The sequence below is a fragment of the Sciurus carolinensis genome, chromosome 3 (genome assembly GCF_902686445.1).
Source record: "Sciurus carolinensis chromosome 3, mSciCar1.2, whole genome shotgun sequence".
In the NCBI taxonomy this organism is placed as follows: domain Eukaryota; kingdom Metazoa; phylum Chordata; class Mammalia; order Rodentia; family Sciuridae; genus Sciurus; species Sciurus carolinensis.
The window spans coordinates 65,379,900-65,405,548 of record NC_062215.1 but is presented as its reverse complement, the minus strand read 5'-3'; the positions used below and the strand labels follow the sequence as shown (position 1 = coordinate 65,405,548).

Here is a 25,649-nt window from a genome sequence, read left to right as displayed (position 1 = left end):
TGTCCACTGTGCCCAGGAAGAGGACCTGGAGAAGGGACCTTTCCAGGTTCTTTCTTTCACTCAGTCTCATCTTATGAGGCCCCTGCATCCTCGGCTGGCATGTGCCCAGGATGAGGGTCTTGTGTCTGCCCAGTTGTGACCGTACTTCACCAGCACCTGCAAGGCTGCCAGAAATGCCTCTTGATAGGGTCATGCACTCAGAGCATCTGCAGCGCACCCCAGTAGGGCTTGGTGAGGGCAGGCTAGTTGCAGTAAAGATGAACCACAAAATCCAAGTGCCCTCTGCATGGCTTCTTAGGACTCACACACCTGCATGGCTTCTTAGGACTCACACATCTTGGTCACTTATTTAACCACACTGTGCCTCAGGTTCCTTGTCTACACTGGCAGTAATAGGTAATAGAAACCCCTCTCTCTTAGGATTATTGTGAAGATGAACTGGGTTAAGGGATTGTGCTTAGATGCTCTTTCCAGCATTAGACCTATGGAGTGATGGAGGAAAATGTTAGTATCATGTCCCTTGTGGTGTCTGGTCTTAGGTGAGTGAAGGGTAGATCTCTATGCTGGTGAGTAGAGAATGATCTTTCCTGCTGGTTCATCCCTTCTTTGTCCACAGCAGACGTCACTCATCAATCCCTCAACTCTTCTATCGAGTGACTCCACTCATTCTCAAGCCAATCAACTGGTGTTGCCACTCATCTCAAGACTCACTATCCCTGAGTTGACCCAAAGTGGTGGTGATTAAGTAGGCAATTTGAAGAATACTGGGCTTGTTTCTTTTGGTGGCAGACTTACGCGTAGATTCATGGGACTTATTTTTTCATCCACTCAACAAGAAACACATGCCCAGCGCCTCCACCAGGCCAGCACACAGGCTGGAGGGTTCATGGCGGCTGCAGTTCTAAAGGAGCCAGCAGCATGGGAACCCAAAGGCTGACTCGTTCTGCCCAGTTGTTTCAGTCAGCTTTTTCACTGCTATAGCCAAAAGAACTGACAAGAACAATTTTAAGGAGGGCAAGTTTATTTTGGGACTCATAGAGTTTCAGAGGTCTTGATCCTTAGACAGCTGAGTCTATTCTTTGGGGCCTGATGTGAGGCAGAACATCATGGTGGAAGAGTGTGGCAGAGGAAAGTGACTGAGAACATGGCACCAGGAAGCAGGGAGAGGGAGAGAAGGAGAGAGAGAGAGAGAGAGAGAGAGAGAGAGAGAGAGAGGGAAAGAGAGAGAGAGACAGCAAGTGTGCACGCTCCTCACCAGGATTAAATAAATACTCCAAAGGCAGGCCCTCAGTTACCCACTTCCTTCAGCCATACCCTGCCTGTCTTCAGTTACCACCCAGTAATCCCCGTCAGGGGATTAATGCACTGATTAGGTTAAGGCTCTCATAACCCAATCATTTCACATCTAATCCTTCTTGCATTGTCTCACATGCAATTTTGGGAGATGCCTAATGTCTAAATCATGATACTAGTCAACTCATGACTAAAAAGTCATACTATGAAGTGGGGGGAAGGCAATTTGCAAAGGGAATAAAATGCGCTAAGAAACCCTATGAATTGTGAAAGCCACACCCCCATGCCACAGGTGGCCGTGCGGGCTAGACTTGACCGCCTCTGAGAGCTAACAGGAGAGCTCGTTACCACCAATGCTGTTCCACTGTGTCCAGCCACCTTAGCACTGTGGGAAGGGTGTGGTGCGTAGTCAAGATAGAGGGGTTCAGCTCCCATCCCCCCACTTTCTTAGCTGTCTGACCTTGCTCAGCATCCGTGGCCTCTCTAAATCAGTCACAGGGACCTCGCCTGGACACCAGGGAGAAGAGAACACTGTGGGGAGGACCTCAGGAAACGAGGGGTGGAGCACATCATGAAAGGGCTCCCCTCCTGTCCTTCCACTTGCCAGTGTGGAGGAGAGGAAAGGAAGTACCTTCTCCTTTCTCTGAGAACCTTGTGACTCTTGCCCCTGCCCTTGACCCTTCAGTGTCTCCCCATCTCCTCTGGATCAAACCCGAAGTCCTTAGCAAGACACCTTCTGGAGCTGACCCCCGCTGGGCTGATCCCTCCATATTCATCCCTTGCCCCTCCTGGGCTCATCCTGAGCTCTTGGCACACAGGGCTCTGCAGTTACATGGGAAGGTGACAGTCCTCGCTTGCCTTTTTGTGTTCCCTCAGCCTGGTCACCTTCCTCACCTCCTCCCTGCCTGATCAGCCTTCACCCCCAGGCTGATGGTGCGCCCTCCTCCCTCACAGAGTCCTGTGTGTCCCTGTCCCAGTTCACAGACGCTGTGTTACACGTCTGTCACCCGCTGGACTCTTCACACTTGGGAGCAGTGTCTTTTTGCATACCTTAACGTCCAGCGCCAGCAGAGTGCTGGAATGCAGGGACCATTGTGCATTCTCTCACTCTCCACACACCCCAGCTTCCCTTCCTGAGTGGCGTGGGTTTCCCAGCTTGCTGCCCCCAGATGTGACAGTAAGAGCCCTTCGCAAGCCCTTCCCTTTCTGGGCCTGTTTCCCTATGCACAGCGCAGACTAACTTGCGAGTGGCAGCTTCGTGTCCACTGGCTGATGTGGGCAGTGCTGTGGGGGTGAGAGGCCCTCAGAGCCACGTAAGCTGGGAGCTGGAGCCTTCTGCTGAGGATTGGTGCCACCTCAGACGAGTGTCCACCTTTCCAGACCCTGCCGTTGCACCTGTAAATCCCTTCTGTCCCCAGCCGTATGTGACTCAACTCCTTGGCCCACAGGAGGTGAGCACAAAGAGGACTCGGGCTGGAGTTCATTGGATGCTCGGCGGGAAAGTGGTTCGGGGCCTTGTGCAGATACCTTCTCACCAGCCAGCCTGCCCTGGCCCCCAGGGAGCTCCCAGCTGGGCAGAGTGGGCAGCAGTGCCCAGGGACCCCGCTCCATCTCCGTGTCAGCGCTACCCGCCCTGGACTCCCCAGCCCCTGGCCTTGGCGAGGGCCTCTCGGACACCTGTATCCCCTTGCACGCCAGTGGCCGACTGACGCCCCGCGCCCTGCACAGCTTCATCACCCCGCCCACCACACCCCAGCTGCGCCGGCACGCCAAGCTGAAGCCACCACGGACACCCCCACCACCCAGCCGCAAAGTCTTTCAGCTGCTTCCCAGCTTCCCCACGCTTACCCGGAGCAAGTCCCATGAGTCTCAGCTGGGGAACCGCATCGACGAGGTCTCCCCAATGAGGTGAGTTTGGACTATGGTTTTCTTCTTTGAAAGGACAGAGAAAATCAACCAATAGAGAAGCGTATGAATTAAAAAGCAAAAGGTACCCGTGTCTCTCAGTCTGTCCCCACACCACCTTAGCACTTCAGGCTGAAGCCCACTAGATTTCTTTCTTTACATATACACACAAATGCAATAGTGCATGTATCAGTCAGGGTAGGCTGGGTTAGGCTGCAGTAACAAACAGCCCCCAAATCTCAGGGCTTAAAACAGCAAACATTTATTTCTCACTGGTGCTAGTGGTTCATTGTGTGTCAGCCTCCTTCCAGGTCACAGGCAGGCCAAATAACCACTATCTGGAACATTGCTGGCCACTGCGGCAGAGAGAAGAGTGCATTCTAGATGTTGTGGACTCACAGTTAAGTACAGTTGGATCTCTGTATCCAGGAGGTGCACATCTGAGGATCCAACCAATGCAGGATTGAAAATGTTTGAAAAAAATAAGTTATGTAGTATGTAATTAAGCCTGTGATGGTTGTGTCTGTACTGAACATGAACACACTTTTTTCTTGTAGTTGTATTAGGTATGATAAGTAACCTAGAGATGGTTTAAAGTATACAGGAAAAAAATGCATGGGTTAAGCCAGGTGTTATGGTACTCCTGTAATACCAGCAAATCAGGAGGCTAATAAGGCAGGAGGATTACAAGCTTGAGGCCAGTCTCAGCAACATAGTGAGACCTTGTCTCAAAATTAAAAATAATAAGAACTGGGGATGTAGCTTAGTGGTACTGTGTTCAATCCCCAGTAACCCCACCTCCCCAAAGTGCAAAGGTTGTAAGTAAGTACTATATCATTTTATTGGGCATTTGTGGATTTTGATACCCATGAGGGAGTCTTGGAGTCAGTACTGAGCCAGTTCTCTGTGATACCAAGGGACAACTGTACTCTTTTTCTTGGAAATTGTTGCCATCCATGACTTTCCCAAACAAGAAAATCCAAACATGCAATTCTCCTATGTGCCCAGAAGAAGGGAACTGGAATATTTGACTCAAATATCTTTATTTATTTATTTTTATTTCCTATGTATTTTGAAGACGTGGTAGTCACATGATCCAAAGTGCAATAGCACTGTGACCTCGTGTCCGTCTGTCTCTTAGGGGTGCGTGGTAAAAGTGCAGCCCCACCATTCTTACTGAGTCGCCCGTCTCCCCTTTCAGGAGCCCAGCAGGTTGTCAGTTGTACACATAGCTGTGATAATTCAGACCTCGTTTTAAAAATCTCGTCCATATCATTCCATGTATAGTCCAACTTGTCCTCTTTTGAATGATCTTTCAGTCACTGTTTTGCTGTTATAAAGACCGCTTCTGTCTTTATGCCTTCGTGGGCAGAATAGAGGAAAAGGAGGTGATTTTCTTTGGGTCCCTCCTACCTTTTTGTATCCCTGAGAGCTGAGGCACCTGGCTTCTGTCCTTGACCTAAGCACCCCTTTTCTAGAAGGTTCCTTGGGCCCTGATCTGTCTTGGGCCATGGAGTCCTGTTTGCTGGAGTGGGCTTGTTCTGCCTGTCCTAATGCAGGCCATGTTGGGTCCAGCCTGGGATGGGCCCTGGGAGCTCAGCTGATTTTCAGTGTGCCACCCAAGGAGAAGAAACGAAGTGTTTCCTGTGCTGCTCCTGAACAGGCTGTCCTTCCGGCGCCTGGAGCACAGTGATAACCACTGTTGCATACAGAGGGGGCCTGACAGTTAGCTAAAGCCACTGCGCATTTCTCACATTCTCCTGAAAAGAGCAGCAGGAAGCTCGGGTCCCATTCCTCTGATCCAGTAGGGTGCAGGATCCCTAAGATTCTGAGCTCAGTCACCTCCCCCAGGTCACTAGAACCAGCACTGACATGGAGCTCAAACCACCTTGGCGAGCCCTGAGGGCGGGCGCAATGTCTTCCTTCCTCCCAGCTCCCGTGTCCCTGGGGGCAATGGCAGCCCCACAAGAGGCATTTCTCAGAGCATATTCCCACCTGGCCCTTCTCAGGGTCTACCTTTCTGCTCTGCATAGCTGTTATTCCTGTCCTCTTTGCCAGCCACAACTCTCCAGCAGACTGACCCAGTTTAAGGGTCATGTGACTTAAGACTCTTGAGTCTCAGTTCCTCAGCTATGAGCTGGGGTGGCCTGTCCCATGCTAGGGAGGCTTAAAGGAGCTGACAGATTAGAGTACCAGCACAAGGTGGTGGGTCACCATCCCCAGGAGGACCCTCCCGGCCCTTCCCATTGAGGACACGTCTCCACAGAGAATGCAGCAATTCCCACAGTCACTCAGCCATCCTGGCCCCAAACCAAGCCTCTGCCCCTTGTCCCAGCCCCTTGCCTGCTCTCTCCCTAGGGATAATGTTGTAGGAACATGCTGAGCCAGCATGGTGACATAATCCCCCTCTCTCCTTTTTGTCTCCTCCAGGTTCGGTAAGAGTGATTCATTTTCATCTCTTCTGCCACCTGGAGTCCATGTTTGTGGTGCTGTCCCCATCAGGGGTGGATATCTTTGACCCTCTCTTAGCCTGCCTGGCCCTTCCATAGTCCAGAAGCACTGGCACTGGTAACCGCTTCAGGAAGTAGTTATAAGACAGGTGGCCTTAAAATGAGAGCCTGGGAACTGGGTGTGGTGGCACATGCCTGTCATCCCAGCTACTTGGGAGGCTGAGGCAGGAGGATCACAAGTTCAAGGCCAGCCTCAGCAACTTAAGTCTCAAAATTAAAAAAAAAAAAAAAAAAGTGCTGGGGGATATAGCTCAGTGCAGAGTACCCCTGGGCTCAATCCCAAGTTAGTTATGGGAACAAAAAAAAATGATAGCTGGGCCTTAGCCCAGCCTCTCTGAGTGTCACAGTCCACACAGTCCAGCAATGAATCCTGTCTCCACCCTGCCATCTCTGTGGTGACCTCTTTGACAGACTCTTGCTCTCTGGGCTGCTGTGATGGAGAGGGAGGTGCCATCTGCCAGGTTTAGGTGGACGTGAGCTGTCCTCAGAGCCTGGCTGGTGTCTCAGGACCCCTCCCTCCAGGAGAGAGACGTTGCTTGAGGCAGCTCTGACTTGGAGAGTACAGATGTCCTCTCGGGAGGGGAGGAGGAAGCCCAGACAATGCTGGACCCCTTTCTCCACCCCTCCATTTCCAGGTTTGGAACAGAATCTCGAACATGCTGCAGGACCTCTCACGAGTCAGAGCCAGGGAGGCAGCCGCGTCTCTGGCATCCACTTTTAATTGAGTGGAAATGCAGGGATGCCTAGTTTTGCTTGAATGAAAGAACAGTTTCTTTTTACACCATCCCTAGCTGGCCAAGGAGACTTGGGGGCAGGCAGGGTCCCAGGAGGAGGCGGGATTTAGCTGGCAGTGACAGTGCTGCTGGAACCCCAGGGAGGTGGGGCATATGGAAGGAGAGAACTTGGACATCCCTGTCCCAGGGAACACGCAGAAGCCCCCAGACCCTTAAGAAAGCCTCAGAGAAACATCCAGTGTTTCCTGTCCCAGGGACAGCACAAGCCCTGTTGTCATCCTGTTGCCGTGGTGACATGGGAACTGCAGAAGCAAGGCTATTCAGCCAGTATTCCCATCCAGGTCAGGAGCAGGGCTGCCTGGCATGTGTGCCATCTTACTTCCCTGTCCCCCACCTGTGGTCAGTGGTACAAATCACAGGTTGCGTTCAGAGCCAGATAATTGAAAACTCAGTTGCTCCTTGTCCGTCTCTCAGGCTGGCCACCAGCCCCTTCTAGAGCCCTGTGTTTTGACAGCCTTGGGTTCTAATGGGGGTGTGGAGGGACTCGGGAAATTGCGAGGCATCAGCCCTGTGGCGATAAGCCAGAGAGCTCCGGGTGATAGCATCGTGGAGACCCTGGTCATCAGCCTTTTCTCCCCATTAAATCCCGTTAGTGTGGGAAGGATCGGTATCTCCACCCTTCCCCTTGTGGTGATATGTGATCACCTTAAGGTGATCCAGCACCAGCTGTGCGCAGGGCCAGCCTTCAATGGCCCAAAACCATCATGCTTTAAACACTGGTTCCAAGGGGAAGTCCAGATCAGGAGAGGGTGCCCCATGTCCTCCATGGAGGTAAGCAGAGGGACATCTCAAAGCCTATGACCCTCTCTCACCCAGGAAAAAGGGTACCTGAGATGTCTCTGGAGCCTCAGACTCTAGGGCCCCAGTGGGCCTGGTCACATGGGAGCTTCATCTTGTCCCTGCTCTTCCTGTCCAGATCTGGCGAGGGTGATTCTCAGGAGTGCTTCCTGGGTGCTTCTGGAAGAAGGGTACAGGCCGAGCCGCGTGGCTAACTAGCCCTGTACCCACCACCAAGGTCAAGGTCAAGCTTCTACTTCCACCTGTGCCCTGTCTTCTGCCTTCAAGGCTGCCTCCACCAGAGCAGAAACCCACGGGGACAAGCAGGCTGAGCCCTGCAGAGACAGGTGGGAGCATCTGCTAGAGAACCAGCCGCGTGTGAGGGAGGTCGCATCCATCCCCTGGCCTAGCTGCCTGCTCCTGTCTTGATAGGTTTTGGTTCAGGGAAGCACTGCTCTACTGTGTGACATCCTTGCATCCTTTCTGTTCTGTGATCTCTGAACTGGAAGGTCACAGGCATAAGCTGTCCTAGGCAGAGCTTCCTCAGCTTGCCCAACCTGGCCTCTTTCCCTGCAGATCTCCCACATGGATCCCCACAGATGGTACGAAGGGACATCGGCCTCTCAGTGACACATAGGTGAGTCCAGGTGGGGAGGGGTACAGAGCTGGGCTGGGACCAGAGGGGCTGGGAGCCCTGCTTACTGGGGCATCTGTCCTGGCCTAGGGTTCTTTGCCTCTAGCTTGCCTGCCCATCGCCTTTAGTGACATAAACCTTGTCACCAGCCATGTGGGCTTGCTGGGCCCTCACCTGCCCCTCCTTGTGTCTCTTCCTCACTCTCCCCTTCCCAAGACATGGGTCCCAGGATAAATAGGTTCAAGTCATGGGAAGGAGGAGCCAAGAGCCTCTTCTGCCCACTTCTGTGTCGTGAGGTCGTAGGCTGACCTCACTTTGGGAGCTCTGTGGAGGTTGCAGAAAATCCATGTTCCCACTCCTCCTCCTCTGGATTTTAAACTTTTGGTAGCTGGCGCTCCTACGTGTAGAAGGCGGCTGATACGGGCCATGATGTGGACAGTGCAGAGGTCTTGGCCTCAACACTCCTGAGGTGGTGTGTGCTGGCCCCAGAGGCCTGGGTAGTGTCTCATTGCCCCTGGATGGCCAGCGGGACAGTGTCTTGGGACACCCAGGCTCTGGCTGTCCCTGTTTCAGCTGTTGTAAGCGTGATAGGGAATGCTGTTAAGGACACTGCCACTTGCCAGGGCCTATCATATCCCAGAGGGCAGCTACAGGTCCCCAGGGTCAAGCAGCATGTCTGAGGTCACGCTGCCAGCGAGACAGAGCTCGAGTCCAGGGACCTCTGCTTGGAGCCTTGTCAGAGCTGGAACGCCCACACCCATAGCCTTGGCAGGAGGGTACAGGACACCCGTGGGCTGGGAGGTCAGGCCCGTCACCTACCTGTCCAAGCTGGCTTCTGGCCTGTGTACTAAGAATCCTGGGCCTGCCTAACTCTCGGGTGTGGTCATAGTGATCAAGTGAGGTGACGTTCGAGGACACACTGCATTTATGGTGCTACTCACATTCCTCTAAAGCTAAGGTCTATCTGCTCTTAGGTCTTCCAAACTGCAGGCTGGCCTAGTGTCTTTCTGGAGGACACTACCTGCTCCAACCCTACCAGGCTACCTTTGTTTTTCAATGTTTTAGACTTGGGACTGAAAAGGCATTCCCGTGTTCAAAATTTAAAAGGTTTAAAAAAGTAGAAAAGTCCTCCCTCATCCCTGTTCCTGGATCCCTGATTTCTTATGTATCTACCTCCTAGATTGTTTTTATAACTATCAAATATGTATATTTGTTTTTTTGCTTTTTATTCCACACAATAATATATATATACATAACTATATACTATATGCACTGTTTTATACTTTGCTTTTTCCTTTTTAAAATTACAGAATTTATTTAGAGCAAAATGCACGTGTGAATTTATGTGTATAGACCCTGTTTAGACCATGCAGATGCAGTATTAGTACTTTCAAGCACACCAAAAAGTTTGCTTTGGCTCTTCCCAATTGATAATGTCACCACTGAACGATTACTACTCCTGTCTCCCATCATAGATTAGTTTTTTCCTGTGCTTGAACTCGGTATAAATGGAATCGTATCAATACTGTACCTTAGTTTTATTACTGGATGGTGTTACTTGGAGCTCATTTTATATTTGCACAAAGTATTTCCTAGTTTTATTTTCTGACTGCAGTGTTCTTTTGTATGGCTGGACCTTGCTTTGGTCAGTCACTGGTGATGGACACAGGTCATGTCTAGTCTTCCTGCAATATTCATACTGCAGAGACGCCTTGCCGATTTGACACTTGGGATATGATCTGTTGGTAAAGTTCTGGGACTCGAATTGCTGAGTCAAAGGGGTTGCCCTTTGGTGATTTTGATTGCTGTTGCCAAATTTGGTACCAGTAACCACACCAGCTTGGTGGACAGTGATGACTTTGTGGCTGGGAAACCTACATACCTCGGGAAGCGGTGGCCCCTGGGAGAGATGTCCTGGGGCTCTGGGATTCAGCCAAGAGTCTCAGTTCCCCTGGGCCCCGTTCTGTGTCCACCCCTTGCAGGTTCTCCACCAAGTCCTGGCTGTCGCAGGTCTGCCACGTGTGCCAGAAGAGCATGATGTTTGGAGTGAAGTGCAAGCACTGCAGGTGAAGGCCGAGGGGGAGGAGCAAATGCTTGGCGTTTAGGAGCAGCCCATCACTTCCTCCGTGGCCTAGGGTCAAGGCCGAGTTCAAGAGTCCTCCCAACCTGCTGCCCGTAGGCCCATGCAGCAACCAGCCTAGGGGAGGTGGCATGAGGCGCTCCTGCAGGAAGCGGGTATTTGCAGTGGGCTCTGGAGGATGAATAGAAATTTAGCAGGTAGACCAGGGGAGAAGGAATGCAAAGGCAGGGAGGGAAGCAGGGCCTGTTCTGGGAACTGAAAGGAGTTCTGAAGTTCGGCCTTATGCCTTGGCACACGAGGAGTGGGAGATGGGCAGGCAATGGTGAAAACAGTGTTGGCTTCTGAATGGGGAGAGGGAGAAGTTAGATTCTGTACAAAACCAGCTTTATTTTCTCAGCGCATTGTAGTTTCTATGGGAAAGAAGGACAAGTGGACAGCTGATGACAGATGACTTAACCCACACTGTTCCCTATCCTTGGCTTTAAATGGGGGACTTCCAGCTTCCGTTCAGCATGGAGAGCCGCAAATGACCCCAGCCTCCACACTGCCCTGCTGCAGCAGTGTGAAGTTGGTAGGGCACCAGCTATCAGCCCACTTTATTGATGAGAACACTGGGGCTGAATGCAACCTGCAGAACCTAAAGAAGCCACCAGCAGTTTTCATTGCTGAGCCTGGGGCTGACCCTCAGGCTGCTCAGCAGGGGCTTGTGCCCAGGGACTGCACTTGGGACCCCCTGGGCTCTTGGGTAATGCATACATTCTCCTCATTTGTGTTTTGTAAGTTCAGATTTGCCTCAGTTTTCTGAAGGTGGGTGGCAGGTCTCCTCTTTAGATGGAAGAAATACATGCGTGACCTGCAGTGAGTCACAGAGGGTGTGATGCAGCCTGCCGGGCCTCAAGGAATGGGTAGGTGACTGCAGAACACAGCATGTGAGCAGACAGTGGCTGCTACTAAGGTGGAACAGTGTTTGGAGTTAATGTTTGCTGAGACGTTGTGGAAACTGAGGCAGTTGTGGTTGAGCGCTCCAAAGCTGCTCAGCTGATGCTCACGGCCCTCCCAGCGCCTACTTTTGCCTCCTTTATCAGGTTGAAGTGTCACAACAAGTGCACAAAAGAAGCCCCGGCCTGTAGAATATCCTTCCTCCCAAGTGAGTGCCCCGCCCTCTCCCCTCTGCCCTTGGGTATGGGGTGAACCTTCCTTAGCGTGATGTGCACCCTGCTAACGGGATTCCTCCCATTTCAAATAGTAACAACGCTCCGACGGACAGAATCCGTCCCCTCGGACATCAACAACCCTGTGGACAGAGCAGCCGAACCCCATTTTGGAACCCTCCCCAAGGCGCTGACCAAAAAGGTATGGTCCTTGCTTCAGGTGGGAGGGCCGTCCTTGCCTTCCTGTACAGTGCCCCCCAGTGGAGGCTCGGTGGGAACGCAGGATGGAACTCTCCCGGGCCTGGGGACCTGTGGAAGCCATTGCCATCAGGGATCCTGTCCTGGCCTCTCAGCAGGCTCCTCGTTCTATCCACATGGTGGTTGTGCAACTTTGGTTCCCACGCCCTTTCTCCTCCTCTGAGCCAACATTTCCTGAGCGCTTACTATGTGCCAGGTACTTTTCCATCAGTGATTCGTTTGACTCTTAAAATAACTCCAAAGGGGGCCACAGTTGTGACTCAGTGGTGGAGCGCTTGCCTAGAACGTGTGAGGCACCGTGTTCAAACCTCAGCACCACATAAAAATAAAATAAATAAATAAAATGAAGTTAAAAGAAATAGCTCCAAAGGGCACATACTGATTTCATCAATGGGGAAACTGAGCCCAGGGTCCTCCGAGAGCCCGTGTGCCTTCTTGCCAGGTCTTCACATGGTGGAAAGGAGGTGTGTGCCTCTGGCCTCTTTGGTAGAGGCACGGGTCCCGTTAGATGGTCCCACCCTCACGAGCTAACTGCTTCTTCAAGGACCACACAGCTTAGTACTTGGTCAGAGTTCAGCAGAAACCCACAGCTCCTTCCTTTCCTGACCAGCAGGGGCCCACTGCATCAGCTTTGGTGGGCTCCAGAGTGCACTGTGCATTCCTAGCCTCCAGGGCCTGCCGAGGACACATGTCCAACTTGGCACTTGGCCCTGTTTGAGCAACTCTCTCCCACCCTCTGAGGCACTGGTGTCCAGGAAGCACTGGTCAGCCAGGGCTGCTGATTAGTCACCTTGAGCCCCCACTTGCTTTTGGGTGTGAAGGGAATGACATGAACATTTAAGTTAGGACAACTGTGTGGACCAGCCCTGACCCAATAAACCAGCTCCTGTGGCCATCTTCTGGAAGCTTCATTCCAGCTCTGGAGTTCTTGACACTCCAGGATGGCTGGTAGCACCAGCCCGGGTTGTTGCTTCTCTCGGGGTTTTGTAGCTGTATCTGGACTGAGAGTTCCCAGTACTCTAGGGACAAAGTCTGCAAAGACATTCCTCATTTTCTTCCTACTTCTAGGAGAGTGCATGGCACATAGCAGATGCTGCGTAAACATTTGTCAGAGTCTAGATTTAATTCATTTAAAAAAGAACCTACTGTGTACCCAATTCAGAGGCAGGCAGGCACTGGGCTGGGAGAGATGGGCCAGCAGACTGCCTGAGGACATCTGCAGTTGAGGAACTGTAGTTGCAGTGCCCTGAGGGAGAGCTGCTGGGAGCTGTGGGCGGGACTCGAAGAGGAGCAGGTCCAGCCAGGGTCCAGCAGGGGCTTCTGGGAGGAAAGTATGTTGGAGCTGAAATAAGAAAGATGAACAGGATCCTTCGAGAGCAGGGTCTCTACATGCAGCCTTCCCCAAATATCAGACCTGGAAAATGTTACTGCTGGAGGGCGGTACCCGAAGGGCCTCCTTTGCAGTGGGAAGGTGGGGGGCAGCTGGGCAGGGCAGTTGAGCCCCACCTATTCCCGTGTTCTGGTCCCACAGGAGCACCCTCCAGCCATGAACCCCCTGGACTCCAGCAGCAACCCCTCCTCCACCACATCCTCCACGCCCTCCTCGCCGGCACCCTTCCCGACATCGTCCAACCCATCCAGCGCCACCACACCCCCCAACCCTTCACCTGGCCAGCGGGACAGCAGGTTCAACTTCCCAGGTACCACACCTCTGGGCTTCTGCGGATTCTCAGGGATGCATTCAGAGGGTCCCTCTCCCCCCCTGCAGGTTCAAGGTCGAACACTGCCATCACTGAGGGCTGGTGTCTGTGCAGTGCTTACCTCAAGGACAGTAGGTCAGGTCAGTGAGGTCACTGCACCCATTTTATAGATGGGGACACAGAGGTTCAGAGAGGCATGGTTGCCCTGAGTTTTACAGTCCATAGGAACCAGGGCCAAGCCCAAGTCCCCTGACACACAGCAGACTGTGTGTCCTTGGCATAATCCCCACACTGTCCTCCTGTGCTTATGGTGGCTTTTGCTGAGCATTGTCACCCATTCAGGGCTGGCTTCTGGGCCCCCAGTTGGCATAGCAGGCAGCATAGTGAGCCAGAAAGCCTAGGACAGAGCTTTTGGGCCTGACACCTACACATTCCATGATTCGGGCCAGCTACCCAAAGGAGATCCCTCACTCCTTTCTCATAAAACAAGGAAACCATGTCAAGTTAGAGTTAAGCGGTACCCATGGTACAGATGAGAACACCGAGTCCGCACAGGAGTGCTGGTGGAGTGGGCCTGAGCCAGGCCTGACCTCTAGTGCGACGCACAGCCCTGAATGCCCAGGTCTGCAGGAAGCGGCCTCTCCTGCCCTCAGCTGCCAGCAGGCCAGCCTGGGCGTCCTACCTCTCTGAGTGACAGAGCAAAGCCCGTTCACCCCTGTTGGAACTAAACTGCTTTCCTGGCTTCCCTGGCAGCTCCTTGTCCTCGGTCTCATTTGCAGTCCCATAGGAAGAGGGGTGGGCTGTGACGCTCCTGTTTGCTCCAGGCCCAAATGCAGGGCCTCTGCCCTCCTGCACTGAGGGGTCCAGCCATACCCCCATCATGGTCCCACCAGTTCCAAGCTGGGGTCACAGAGGTGCAGCTCTCTCTGTGCCAGGAGATACCCTGGGGCTACACACAGCCGGGTGACTTCCTGGGTCCATCTCACCAGGGTCCTGGGAACTTCCCTTGGGGGTGGTGAGACAGATTTTTAGGGCTCTTTCTCATTTGCTTGTTTCTTTGCCTTAATATGCATGTGGCTGGGTATCTCCTGACAGGAACACCTCCTCCCAGCACGCCCCACCCTTCTGCAGTGGAGCATGGCCCCTTTGATTAACCTCCTCTCCCGTTCTACTCTGTCATTATTCTCTGAAATTGTCCCTTTTTAAAACCACCTACTTTGGCTTTTCCTAAAAGGAAGGGTCTGTTTGAAAGACAATAGCCCCAGAAAAAATTCCCTTTTCTGAAACCCTGTAGACTTTCACTGATGTCCCCTAGGGGCCTGGGCCCTCATTGTCTCCTATGTGGGGCCTTTGTCCCCCAGGGGCCTCGACTCTTCTTGTTCTGAGATCTTATTAGACCATCAACCCCTCTGGGGAGGGGCTGGGATAGTAGTTAACCTGGGGAAGGAACTGGAACTCCTGCCATCCACCTGCTCCAGGCTGCGTAGGAGCGAGGGTGACCCTGGGAAAGGTTAGCCTCCTTTTCCAGTGAGGCAGCTAGAGATGTTAATCAACTCCCAAGGTCCCAGAGCCTCAGGGCAGAATTGAAGTTAGAAGTTGTTTTAAGGTGGCGATGGCACACAGCGGTCATTCCAGCAACTCAGGAGGCTGAGATGGAGAGAATCTCTGGAACCCAGGAGTTCAAGGCCAGCTCTGGCAACATAGACTCCAAAGTACAAAACAAAACAAAAGGAATGATTCCTTGTCAGATTCCAGAACCCAGTGCCTCCCTTAAGAGAGATCCTTGTGGGAAACCAGGGGAGGAGGTTGAAGCCCTCCCTGGGTCAAGGTGGACTGGAGGGCAGGAGGCCATTCTCCTGCATGTGACACAGTTAAAACTTTCTCAGAGCCACCACTTTTCCTCAGTGCTGTCTGCCCTCCTGGGCTCACCTGCATTTTCCAGAGCAGTAGGGGCCCTTGCTTTTTCCCAGAGCAGATTGCTGGACTCGGCTCTGGAGCAAGGCCCTGGAACCCCAGTCCTCCATGGGGAGCCCTGTACCCTGGGGCTCCTGCCAGCACCCATTTCCTCCCAACTCCTTTCCTCCTTCGTGCATGGCTCAGCCTGTCCTTGCCAGGCCCACCTGGGGTGGGGCAAGCGGGGCAGGGCTGTCCTAGCCCATTAACCAGTTCTGTCTCCCGAGCCGTGTGCCCCCTCCTCCCTTGCTGCGTTTGCTGTTCTGTGTGTGACTCACCTCCTCTTCTGTTTAAAGCTGCCTACTTCATTCATCATAGACAGCAGTTTATCTTTCCAGGTGAGTCCTGTGCATGGTTCCACTAACTGACCCCTGCTGAGACCCCCTGTCCAGCCCACATGACCCTCTCCCTGGGTACTTGAGCCCATCATGGCTGGGCAAGGGGGCAAGTGTCCAAGAGGTGGGCCCTTTGGATGGACAGTGCCTTGCTGGGAGGGACCCTGGAACCATCCGCTCCAGCCTCTTGCACATAGACTTCAGGCTGCTTGTTAAAGGTCACCCTGCCAGGAGGTAGCAGAAGCAATGAGAGGAGAGGGCTTCGTTGCTGATGCCGCATGAGCATCTGTCACCATGTCCTCCCCTACACAATGAGAGGGAAACACTATGTTTTACAGAAAGGAAACCCTTCCTCCATTCAGCCGGCCTCACCTTTCTGAGCCTTGCCACACAGTGCCATCTGCTGGCCACCATCGGAACTGCCTTATTGCCAGGCCCAAATAAGACAATCCATTCATTTTCCCTTCACAAAAATTGTTTGGCACACCCTCGCGTTGGATTGACCTGTGTGCCAGCGTTTGCATCTGACCATATTCTGCCCCTAAGTATTTTATAATACCAGGACTTTTTTCCCTCTAGCTGAAGGCAGCAAGCATGGTGGGTCTGTCTGTAACTGGTTGTTTATTCTTGGAGTTAAATAAGACAGTCTTGAAGTCACAGTGTTTCAGTTATTCCAGGATTTTTTTGTTCCCCATCTTGGCTTCATTGAGGATTGACCTGAAGAGCTTGTGAGTTCTCATCCACGTGGTTCTGCTTGGGTATTTGCAGGCCAACAGTGGTCAGGACTCTGGGATCAGCCCCCGTAGGCTCGCTCTGAACAGTTGAGCTGCCTCTTACGGTTTTGTATCTGATTTTGTTGTCCCCCACACTGCCTCCCCAGATCCTGCCTGATTGCTAGCTCTCGGACGTGTCCAGGGGAGTGCCCCCAAATTGGGAAAACATTATTCTTCTAGAAGCATCCATTTTGCCCGGGAGATGTCAAGGGCAGGGGAAGGAAATACTTACGAAAGCAAAAAGTGAACATGTTTTGGAGCAGAATGCACAGCATTCTTAACTTTTAAGGAAAAGTATGAGCCTTCAGAGATGTTTGCCTCCAACCTGGGCTGTTTCTCCCCTAATCTCCCAATCCACCCCTCAGGCATGTACTATCTATGGGAACACTCAGTCTAGGTTGGGTGGGTGGTGGAAACCGCAGGCTGCCCCTGGCGGGCTGCAGATGTGATGTGGTGATGTCCAGGGAGGTGCTGGCCGAGGCTTCTGAGGTCCAGGGCCCCGATTGCACAGGCTGCTAGGCGTACGTGTGCCGTTGCCCTGATAAGAAGGCCTGCAGCTTCTGTCAGCTTCTCCAAGTCTTGAGGGCCCAGAGATGCTCATGTCTGGTTCCTCTGACCTTCAGAGGTAACTTTGGAAGAGACCTAGAGTGTGGTCAGGGGATGTCTCATGGCTGAGCAGGGAGGTCTTTGTCCAGGGCAGGAACGGGGCTGCTGACAGCTTGAGCCACTGCCTTTCTTAGGCAGTCTTTTTGCTGAAAAGAGGGAGCAGCAGGGAGCCCACACCAGCCCTGGGATCATGGACTCTGTGTAGCTCTTTGGTCCCCAGTTGGGACCCATCTCTTCTGGGGCTACAGTTGGGAACACCCCAGACCCAGGGTCAGCCTCAGTTGCCCAGGTTGGGCCCCCGTCATGTAGTGGTGACTTTCCTTCTGCCTGAGAGCCCCTGCTGATCCAACCCTGGAAGCCGAGGAGGTGGGGCCTTTGCTCTGGAAATTCCCAACACCAGGTGTCGCTAAGGTGCCCACAGGTTCTGCCATCAAGTGAAGAAGTACCCTGCTTTTGAACAGTCCTGGTGACTGGCTCTGCCTCAAACAGGAGACCCCTCTACAGAGGTGGCTCTGGCCGCCCACCCCAGCCCACAGCGGTCCAGTTAGCCTTTCCACTTGCATGTAGGGTGCGGTTGGTCACAGGGACCGGTGCTCACTGAGGCGTCACCTTCTTCATCCACCAGAGTCCCTTCCCAGGATGGAGCTCAACATTAGAGGCTGAGTCTGTGTCAGGTTTGAGGGATGAATACAAGTTGGTCCTGGGGGAAGTGGCCTGCAGGACAGTGGCAGCCACTCGGGGAACATCAGCGTCCCTGGCTTCAGGCTGGTGTCTGAGGCATGGAAAAGTAGTCTCACCCCTGTTTGTTTTTCATTTCCTCCAGACATTTCAGCCTTTCCGCCCGCAGCTCCGCTCCCTGACACGGCCGACAGTGCCCGGTATGTGTCCCTTCTCTTTCTGAGTCTCTCTTCTCTTTCCTGAGGCTGCACCCCAATCCTCAACCCCCACCCTGAAATCTCTGACCCTCCCTTCCTGGACAACGCCACACCCCCAAGCTGGACAGATGGAGAACTCGGGCTATTTCACCCGTATTTTATTTACCTTCTATCAGCGCAGTTAGCGTTGGGTGGGGCTGCGTGTGACCCAGGAGGGTGGACAAAGGGCACTCGAAGTCAGAGACACCTACTGAAAATAGCTCCCATTGGGTGTCCTTTCCCCCAGGCGGGCTGTGTCGGCACCGACTCCCATCGCCTCCCATGTCCTAGCCCAGTGAAGCCAACATTGCAGTAGGTGTCACCTGAAGGCACTGCCAGCTCAGGGCCACTAAGCTCCATAAGGTCACATGGAGGACAAAGTGACAGCTAATGGATTCTAAGTCCTTCCTATGTGTACTCTGAACCTGTGTGTGGCAGTGACACAGCCGAAGGGGCCTTGTTGGTTCCTGCCCACCCCCCAACCTCTGTCACCTCCCTCCACCCTCAAGTCAGGCTGGAGAGAAGGCTGAGGCCAAGAATGGGTGCCCCTGGTCCCCAGCCTCTGCCTGTCACCACAGCATCCAACCAATGGGTGGGTTGCAGTGAAGGTCCAGGCCTGCCTGGTGGCCTTTTGTCTCAGGCCTCACCTGGGAGTCCCCTGCTCAGCCCAGAACCTCCTTAACAAGGCCCGTCTTACCTTAGGCTCGACGACCCACCAAAAGCAGATGTGTTGGAGGTTCCCGAGGTGGAGGTAGGTGAGACCCACAGACGGACGCTGCTTTCTCCTCGGGTCATGGAGGACTGTGGGGGGAGAGCAGGTGGTGCCTCCTGGCAAGGTCCCCAGGTGCCCCCTGCAGCAGGTGCGGGGGAGGACGATGAAGCATGCCCTAAACAGGCTGTCATTTGCTCTTCTGTTCTGGAGGCTCACTGGAATAAGCTCTGAGGTCTCAAGGTCCCCCACTCCCTGTCCAGAGCCCCGAACTCGGTCAGTCTGGGAGGGGTTAGACGTCTTGAGGTGTCAGAGCTCACCAAGTGATTCTGATTGTCAGGAACCACTGTCTTGTCCACTGAACTGAAGTGCAAACTGGCCTGGATCCCTGCCAGGCAGTGCAGCTTGCTGGCCCAGGCAGTCAGGAACTCCACGTTCACACAGGAGAACGCCAGAAGGGGGCGCAGTGACGTCCTTCCCTGCCAGGGACATCAGGGCCTTCCCAAACAAATTAGACGTTGCTCACAGGTAAATCTTGGAACCTAGGTAGGATGAAGGTCCTGGGGATCACGTGGTCAGCAACTGCATTTAGTGGATGAAGACACTGAGGCCCAGTGATAATAAATGACCTGTCACTGTCCCCAGCAGAACAGAGCAGAGTGGTGGCCAGACCCTGGCCCTCCTGACCCCGTGCCTCTCCTCCCCCACCTGGTGGGGACTCAAGGACAGAGAGGAGAGCACCTGGACCTGGTCCCCTCTCTATTTGTTCCTACTTCACTTTCAGGCAGAGGAGCCAGAGGCTGGAAAGTCAGAGGCCGAAGATGACGAGGACGAGGTGGATGACTTGCCAAGCTCCCGCCGGCCCTGGCGGGGCCCCATCTCTCGAAAGGCCAGCCAGACCAGTGTGTACCTGCAGGAGTGGGACATCCCCTTCGAGCAGGTGGAGCTGGGTGAGCCCATCGGGCAGGGCCGCTGGGGACGGGTGCACCGTGGCCGCTGGCATGGCGAGGTGGCTATTCGCCTGCTGGAGATGGATGGCCACAACCAGGACCACCTGAAGCTCTTCAAGAAGGAGGTGATGAATTACAGGCAGACGCGGCATGAGAACGTGGTGCTCTTCATGGGGGCCTGCATGAACCCCCCCCACCTGGCCATCATCACCAGGTGAGCAGCCCCAGGCTCTGGTTCTCGCATCAGCCCAGCCTCCCCTTCCCCGGGAACCCTGCTATTTGCATAGGAGGTGTGGGGGTTTTAAGTAGAGGCATAAAGAAGAGAACAACAACAGGAATAAATCCCCACTCACGTAGCCCCAGTGTCTTTACAAAAATAAATGAGCTGATACCTCTCCGAGGAGAGAAAAAATTCCATCCTTCCATAAAAGGTACAAGGTGAAAGCTGGTCACCTGCCCTCCCCCCAGCTGGGCACTAATCCCCAAAGATGGAGGAACATCAGCACACCTTCTGTTAAAACAAAGGAGCTGGCCTGCGCTCAGGATTTTTCCTTTATAAAAATACACAGGAAAGGTCATGCTGGCTCATACCTTGCTTTCCTCACTTGGTTGGAGTTCTGAGGTCCACTTTTCTTTCTCTATTCATTGGTGTGCTGGGGATGGAACCCAGGGCCTCGTGCATGCTAGGCAAGTGCTCAACTCCTGGGCCACACCCCAGCCCCTGCCATTTTGATGTGTTTCACCCATTTCTACACCAGGAAGTGCCCACGGGTATCCTGTGCCCACAGGCATGTCCCCTCCCTAGAGCAACAGGGCTGTAACACTGGAACAGTTTTGTCCACAGCATTTAAGAAATTAATTAACCTTAAAATCAGGAAAAGCAATATGAGGTCCCTAGAGAAATTCTGAAATATACATAGAAGTTTCCAGAAGAACCTAAGCATCACACTGTTTCTATCAGACCAAGAGATCCCTCAGTAACATTCTACCGACATTTCCCATACCTGGACCCTGTGCTTTGAAAAAACAGCAACAATGTAATGAACAAATTAAAAATTTCCATTTTGCTTCTGTCAGATCTAAGTAACCGCCACAGAGGCCTCCTGAGCAGTATTTGATCACTTAGGGACCCCTCACCAGGGACATGAAATTCCAACCAAAGCAGGACAGCCTGATGCCTAGGGAGCCTGGCTGTGGTCACACCAGGTGACAGTCCCCAGGGACACCTGCTGCTGCCATCCCGTCGTTCATTCATCCATCCTTCCTTCCTTCTCTCAGTTCCATAAGAGATTGGAGTCAGTGGAAGGGGATGCACCTAGAGAAGCAGCAAAATATCAATTATCAACCACTCAGCATGTTGTAGAATGTGCTAAGGGAGACGGAAGCCAGAGAAGGAGCCGTCGACATCGCTGCACCCTGCCCAGTTTGCAGAGTCTTTTGGACTCCAAGAATCTTGTCTCCAAGAGACTGCTCCTAAAACCCAGTCCCTTTCCCTACGATGGTATGAACCAGCTTCTCCCTGGGACAGCGGAATGAACCGCAGCTTCTCTGTGGGTCCTTCCTCACCCTGGGTCTCAGGAGTCGCCAGGGTGGAGGCCCAGACACAGCTGCTTTTCCAGTTATCACTCTGGTGCCCCCGACGGCTGTCCCACTGCCTTTTCCCTAGTTGTACATTCCTTTATTAAGAAAAAAAAAAAAAAAGAAAAAAAGCTCTGAAACCTAAAAATAATAAGAGCAATAATGAGAATCTTCACTGTGAACCTCAGAGCCTTCAGGTGGCCTCTTGTGTCCCTAAAAGGCCCCGTTCTTCCCCTTTTGAGTTCTCATGGTTGTGGTCCTGCCTTCCTGCTGAGGATGGGCTGGCTGCCCTGGATCCCTGGGAGCCTGGTGACCGTTTCCTTGGGCCGCGACAGGCCTCAGGGAGCGTGTGAGCGTGTGCATGCGTGCACCTGCAGTCCTGCCCAGCGGGGTTGGTGTCGGGCTTAATGAAGGCCATGTGTGTTGAGGGGTGCTGAGTCCTGCGGAGGCAGGTGGGCTCTGTTCCCCCACAGCTCCACAGGGTGGGGTCAGGCTGCCTCGGTCCCAGACCTCTGACCCACCCCACCACCCTCGACAGCTTCTGCAAGGGGCGGACATTGCACTCATTTGTGAGGGACCCTAAGACATCTCTGGACATCAACAAGACGAGGCAGATTGCTCAGGAGATCATCAAGGTAAAGGGGCATCGGCTGCTGGAGGGTGGATTTCCAGCTGGTCACAGAGCTCCTGGCCTTCCTCCTGCTATCTCTGCCTGTGCCAGGGTGGTCTGTGGTGCTGTTTCTCCTAGCTGGAACTCCCAAGGTGGGGGCCCTTCTTCCCTCAGTCAGAGCTATTCACTTGGTGTCGGCATTGATAGAATTGAAGTAGTTGGGAAGGGACTCGGTTCTGTTCTGAAGACAGTTTGGCTCCTGTTCACACCAGCTGTGTGACCTTGGGCAGGTGGTTTAGCCTCTGTGAGCCTTGTGAAATGGGGATATCAGCACAACATCCCTCACTGGATCTGTGCAAGAATGAAATGCAGTCCTCTGTGCAGACAGCATTTGGCACAGGGCGAGGTGTTTGGTGAAGGTCTATTAGGATTGGTGATGGGATGGGGGTTGGGGGCTGGGATTTAACTTCTAGGACACAAAAAGACCCACACTTTCTGCCTTAAAGTTTCCAAATCCAAGTTCCCCCAGGGGGAGGGGCGGGTCCCCAGGCTCAACTCAGGCAGCTCTTTTCCTTTCTTTCATCATTTTTAAAAAGTAATTCATTAAAAGTGAAAGTAAAGTGCATTGGCTGCTTTCTTTAGCAACAGACAGGCCCAAATAAAAATTAGAAAACTGATGGTTGGGACTTCCTCTTCCTCCTCCTCCATTTATGCTGAAAGCTTTCTTCTTCCAGCTCACCAAGTTCCTTCCTTTCCCTTTTGTCTTTCTCTCCTCCCTTTTCTCCAGGCTGTCGTGTGTGTGTGTGTGTGTGTGTGTGTGTGTGTGTGTGTGTGTGTGTTTCTTTAGAAGGGTAAAAATAAAAATCACAGTGGCATTTGTGGACAAACCAAGGTTGCATGTGCTGTGTCCCGAGGCTAAGTGAATGAATGAGAATCTTCCATACCAGAGCTGAAGGGCAGAGCCTCAGAGGCCAGCAGGAGCTGGGGTGGTTTCCTCCAAGCCCTGTCCCCCCACGCTGGGGTCCCTGGGGCCTCTCCTTATCTTCAGAAGGCGAGGCCTGTCTGGCTGCTGAGTCATGGTGAATGAAGCACCTGGGGACTCCAGGGCCCTGGAGGAGAATTACTGAAAGATTTTGGAGGGGCCTCTGCAGGCTTCTTTGGTTTCTTTCCTGCTCAGACACCACCTTCCTCCCCTTTTGCTTGGGCCTTCGGGTCACTACTTCCTTTGTACAATTTTCTCTGATGCTCTGGGCATCAAAATAAATAAAAGGGGCCTAACTCTTGGTCAGAGGGTTTGCAACTTTGGGGTGGCTATGGAAACATCATGAGAATTGGTATTCCAGACCCCACACTTTTCATCTTGTCTCTGTAAACTGGCTTCTTTCTGGCTGTGACACCTGTTTTATAAATAAGGCTCAGAGAGGTAGCGCAGCTTGACCTTAGCTGGTCCCTGTCTGGGCCTCTGTTTGGCCACCGGGGAGGGTTTGTGCCTTGGTTTGGTTGGGAAATGGGCAGATGCTTTAAGAACAACCAACCTCTTGCATCCAGATGAGGATTTTGGGAAGAAGCCAGCTGCTCTTTCCTGGGGTTCCCTGCCTCCCTGGCAGGCTGGGGAAGGGACCCCAGCAACCACACACACTCCGCCCTTTCAGAGGGGGTGGGCCTTGTTTAAATTCTCCTCCAGCGCCCTCCAGACCCGCCTGGACTGAGCTCTTGCGGGGCTGAGTTCATTCTGGTTCTGCCTCATGGTTGGTTGATTGTTTCCTTGATGTGACTGGTTTGTCCCTAGATGTTACCTTCCCTTCACCCTGAGACCCCTTTATGACCAGGGAGGTGTCTGCATCAGGTGTAAAGCTCCCACAACTGTGGGAGGTCAGGGGGCTTTTCATCATTTTGACCAAAATGCCTGACAAGAACAACTTGGAAGAAGAAAAATTTATTCTGGGCTCCTGGTTTCGGAGGTCTCAGTCCATGGTCAGCCAACTTCATTGCTCTGGGCCTGACATGAGGCAGTGCATCGTGGGGGAAGCGGGGGAGCTGCTCAGCTCCCTGCAGCCAGGAAGCAGAGGGAGGGAGGGGCCAGGCCCAGGTAGAGTCGAAGGCCACGCCCCCAGTGACCTGCGTCCTCCCACGAGGTCCCATCTCCCAGTACACTCAGCTGATGAGGTCAGAGTTGTTGCCTAAAAGCCACCTCTGAACCTTGCTGCTTTGGGGACTGTGCTTCCAGTTCATGAGCCTTTGGGGACATTCAAGATCCAAACCACAACAACTTTCTGAGCAAGAAGGCATCCTTTTCATTCATGGTCTTTCCCCTGTTTTCCAGGGCATCAGATTTGCAGGAGGCCTGGGTTTGGGGGTTGAAAAGAGCTTTGACCTTGGATGCAGTCGTGCTGTGTCGGGTCACCTGTGTCATGAATTTGACCCATCAGGGTCCCGTCCAAAGGCATGGGTTAGAAATTTCTCACCACTGCCCTTGCACTTGACAGATAAGGAGACTGAGGCTCAGAGAAGTTAGCACTGTGTTCAAAGCCACACAGGGGGCACAATCTGAGCGGAGAAGGAACTGGAAGCCTGGATTTCACTTTTAATCTAGGGCTCCTTTTACCACAGCATGGATATTGGGAATGCCCAAATTTGGGGACCCTTCTGGAAATGTCTCTGTCTTCCTGTCTGAGAGCAAGGACAAGCTGTGCAAATCCTGATAGAGACCCCAGCTCATTTGGGCACTTTCTGATCTAACCCAGAAATTAAAAAAAAAAAATATATATATATATATATTTATTTGTTTGTTTGTTTATCTATTTATCTATTTATTTATTTATCTAGCTAGTAGTGCTAGGGATCAGACCAGGGCCTTGAGCATGCTAGGCAAATGCTCTACCACTGAGCTACACCCCAGCCAGCATCCTTGATCTTTATACTTTCAACCTTCCTGACTCCCCACCAATCACCCTGTCCATGTTTCATCCAAGTGTGAGGTGGCTGTTTGGCAGCATGACAGTGTGGAAAGAGTATGGACTGGCTTAGGGTCAGATCTGAGCTCTGCTACTTAACTGCTGTGTGGCTTTGGGCAAGTGACTTCCCCTCTCCGAGCTTTAATCATTTGTAAAATGGAGACAGCATACTGTATAGGATTATGAAAATTAAATTTGGGCATTTGAGTGAGGCATCCAGTCCAGGGCCTGGCCCAGGTTGGAACTCGGTCACCATCACCTTGTCTAATGCAAGGCTCGCTATCTTCCAGGGTATGGGGTATCTTCATGCCAAGGGCATTGTGCACAAAGATCTCAAATCCAAGAATGTCTTTTACGACAATGGCAAGGTGGTCATCACAGACTTTGGGCTGTTCGGGATCTCAGGTGTGGTCCGAGAGGAACGGTGAGTTGACCCTGTGTGGCTGGTGGGACAGGAGGGACTGCATGCTGGGTGTGCTGGGGTCCATGCCCTTGGCCCATGTGGCTCAGAAGCAGCCCTCCCCGCAGCGAAGCCCAGGCTGCTTTGGTCCTGCCCTGTGGTTCTGGTCCAGAATCAGGTCTGGTGATGTTTAGATCCTCATGGCACTGGATTTGCAGGACATCTGGGCCCCCTGGCTCACATGTGGCCTCGCTGCTCACTGACTTGGGTGAGGGACCGGGGTCATGTCCCCATGATGAGGAAAAGCTTCAGGTTTTATTTCCTCTGGTCTTAAAGGGGGTGGGGTGGGGAGAAGAGCTGTCTCCCAGCACCAGGGAGAGCAGCAGCCGGGCTGGAGCGAGTGTGCCACCCTCCAAGCGCAGAGACTTGAGCACCTTCACAACCATCTCCCTGCCAGCACCGTCCCTGTGACAGTCCCCAGAAGCCCCTGTGCAGGAGCAAGAGCAATGCTCAGTGCTCAGGTGCTGCTTCTGCCTGGCGCTTGGGAGGTCTGCTGGCCTCAGGGCAGACGCGTGCCAGGCGGACCTCTGTGCCGCCCGCTGACGGGCCTGTGTTCCTGTCTGGGCCTCCAGGCGCGAGAACCAGCTGAAGCTGTCCCACGACTGGCTGTGCTACCTGGCCCCTGAGATTGTGCGTGAGATGACTCCCGGGAAGGACGAGGACCAGCTGCCCTTCTCCAAAGCCGCTGATGTCTATGCATTTGGG

The 25,649-nt window shown here is 53.1% G+C and overlaps 1 protein-coding gene across 9 annotated transcripts in view; it reads left to right on the top strand.

Moving 5' to 3' along the window:
* The window catches only part of Ksr1 (kinase suppressor of ras 1), a 145,904-nt gene that overhangs the window by 106,435 nt on the left and 13,820 nt on the right, over window positions 1–25,649 (top strand). For 6 of the 9 annotated variants that reach the window (XM_047543352.1, XM_047543356.1, XM_047543354.1 and 3 more), the window contains 14 exons: window positions 2,742–3,201; window positions 5,629–5,633; window positions 7,856–7,916; window positions 9,896–9,979; window positions 11,079–11,140; window positions 11,240–11,346; window positions 12,934–13,102; window positions 15,352–15,393; window positions 17,593–17,647; window positions 18,386–18,434; window positions 19,177–19,556; window positions 21,459–21,555; window positions 24,775–24,908; window positions 25,517–25,648. In XM_047543352.1, the coding sequence (XP_047399308.1) occupies window positions 2,742–3,201; window positions 5,629–5,633; window positions 7,856–7,916; window positions 9,896–9,979; window positions 11,079–11,140; window positions 11,240–11,346; window positions 12,934–13,102; window positions 15,352–15,393; window positions 17,593–17,647; window positions 18,386–18,434; window positions 19,177–19,556; window positions 21,459–21,555; window positions 24,775–24,908; window positions 25,517–25,648 (1,837 nt within the window). The remainder of the gene's footprint in view (window positions 1–2,741; window positions 3,202–5,628; window positions 5,634–7,855; window positions 7,917–9,895; window positions 9,980–11,078; window positions 11,141–11,239; window positions 11,347–12,933; window positions 13,103–15,351; window positions 15,394–17,592; window positions 17,648–18,385; window positions 18,435–19,176; window positions 19,557–21,458; window positions 21,556–24,774; window positions 24,909–25,516; window position 25,649) is intronic. The other 3 variants (XM_047543353.1, XM_047543355.1, XM_047543359.1) reach the window with 1 other exon arrangement.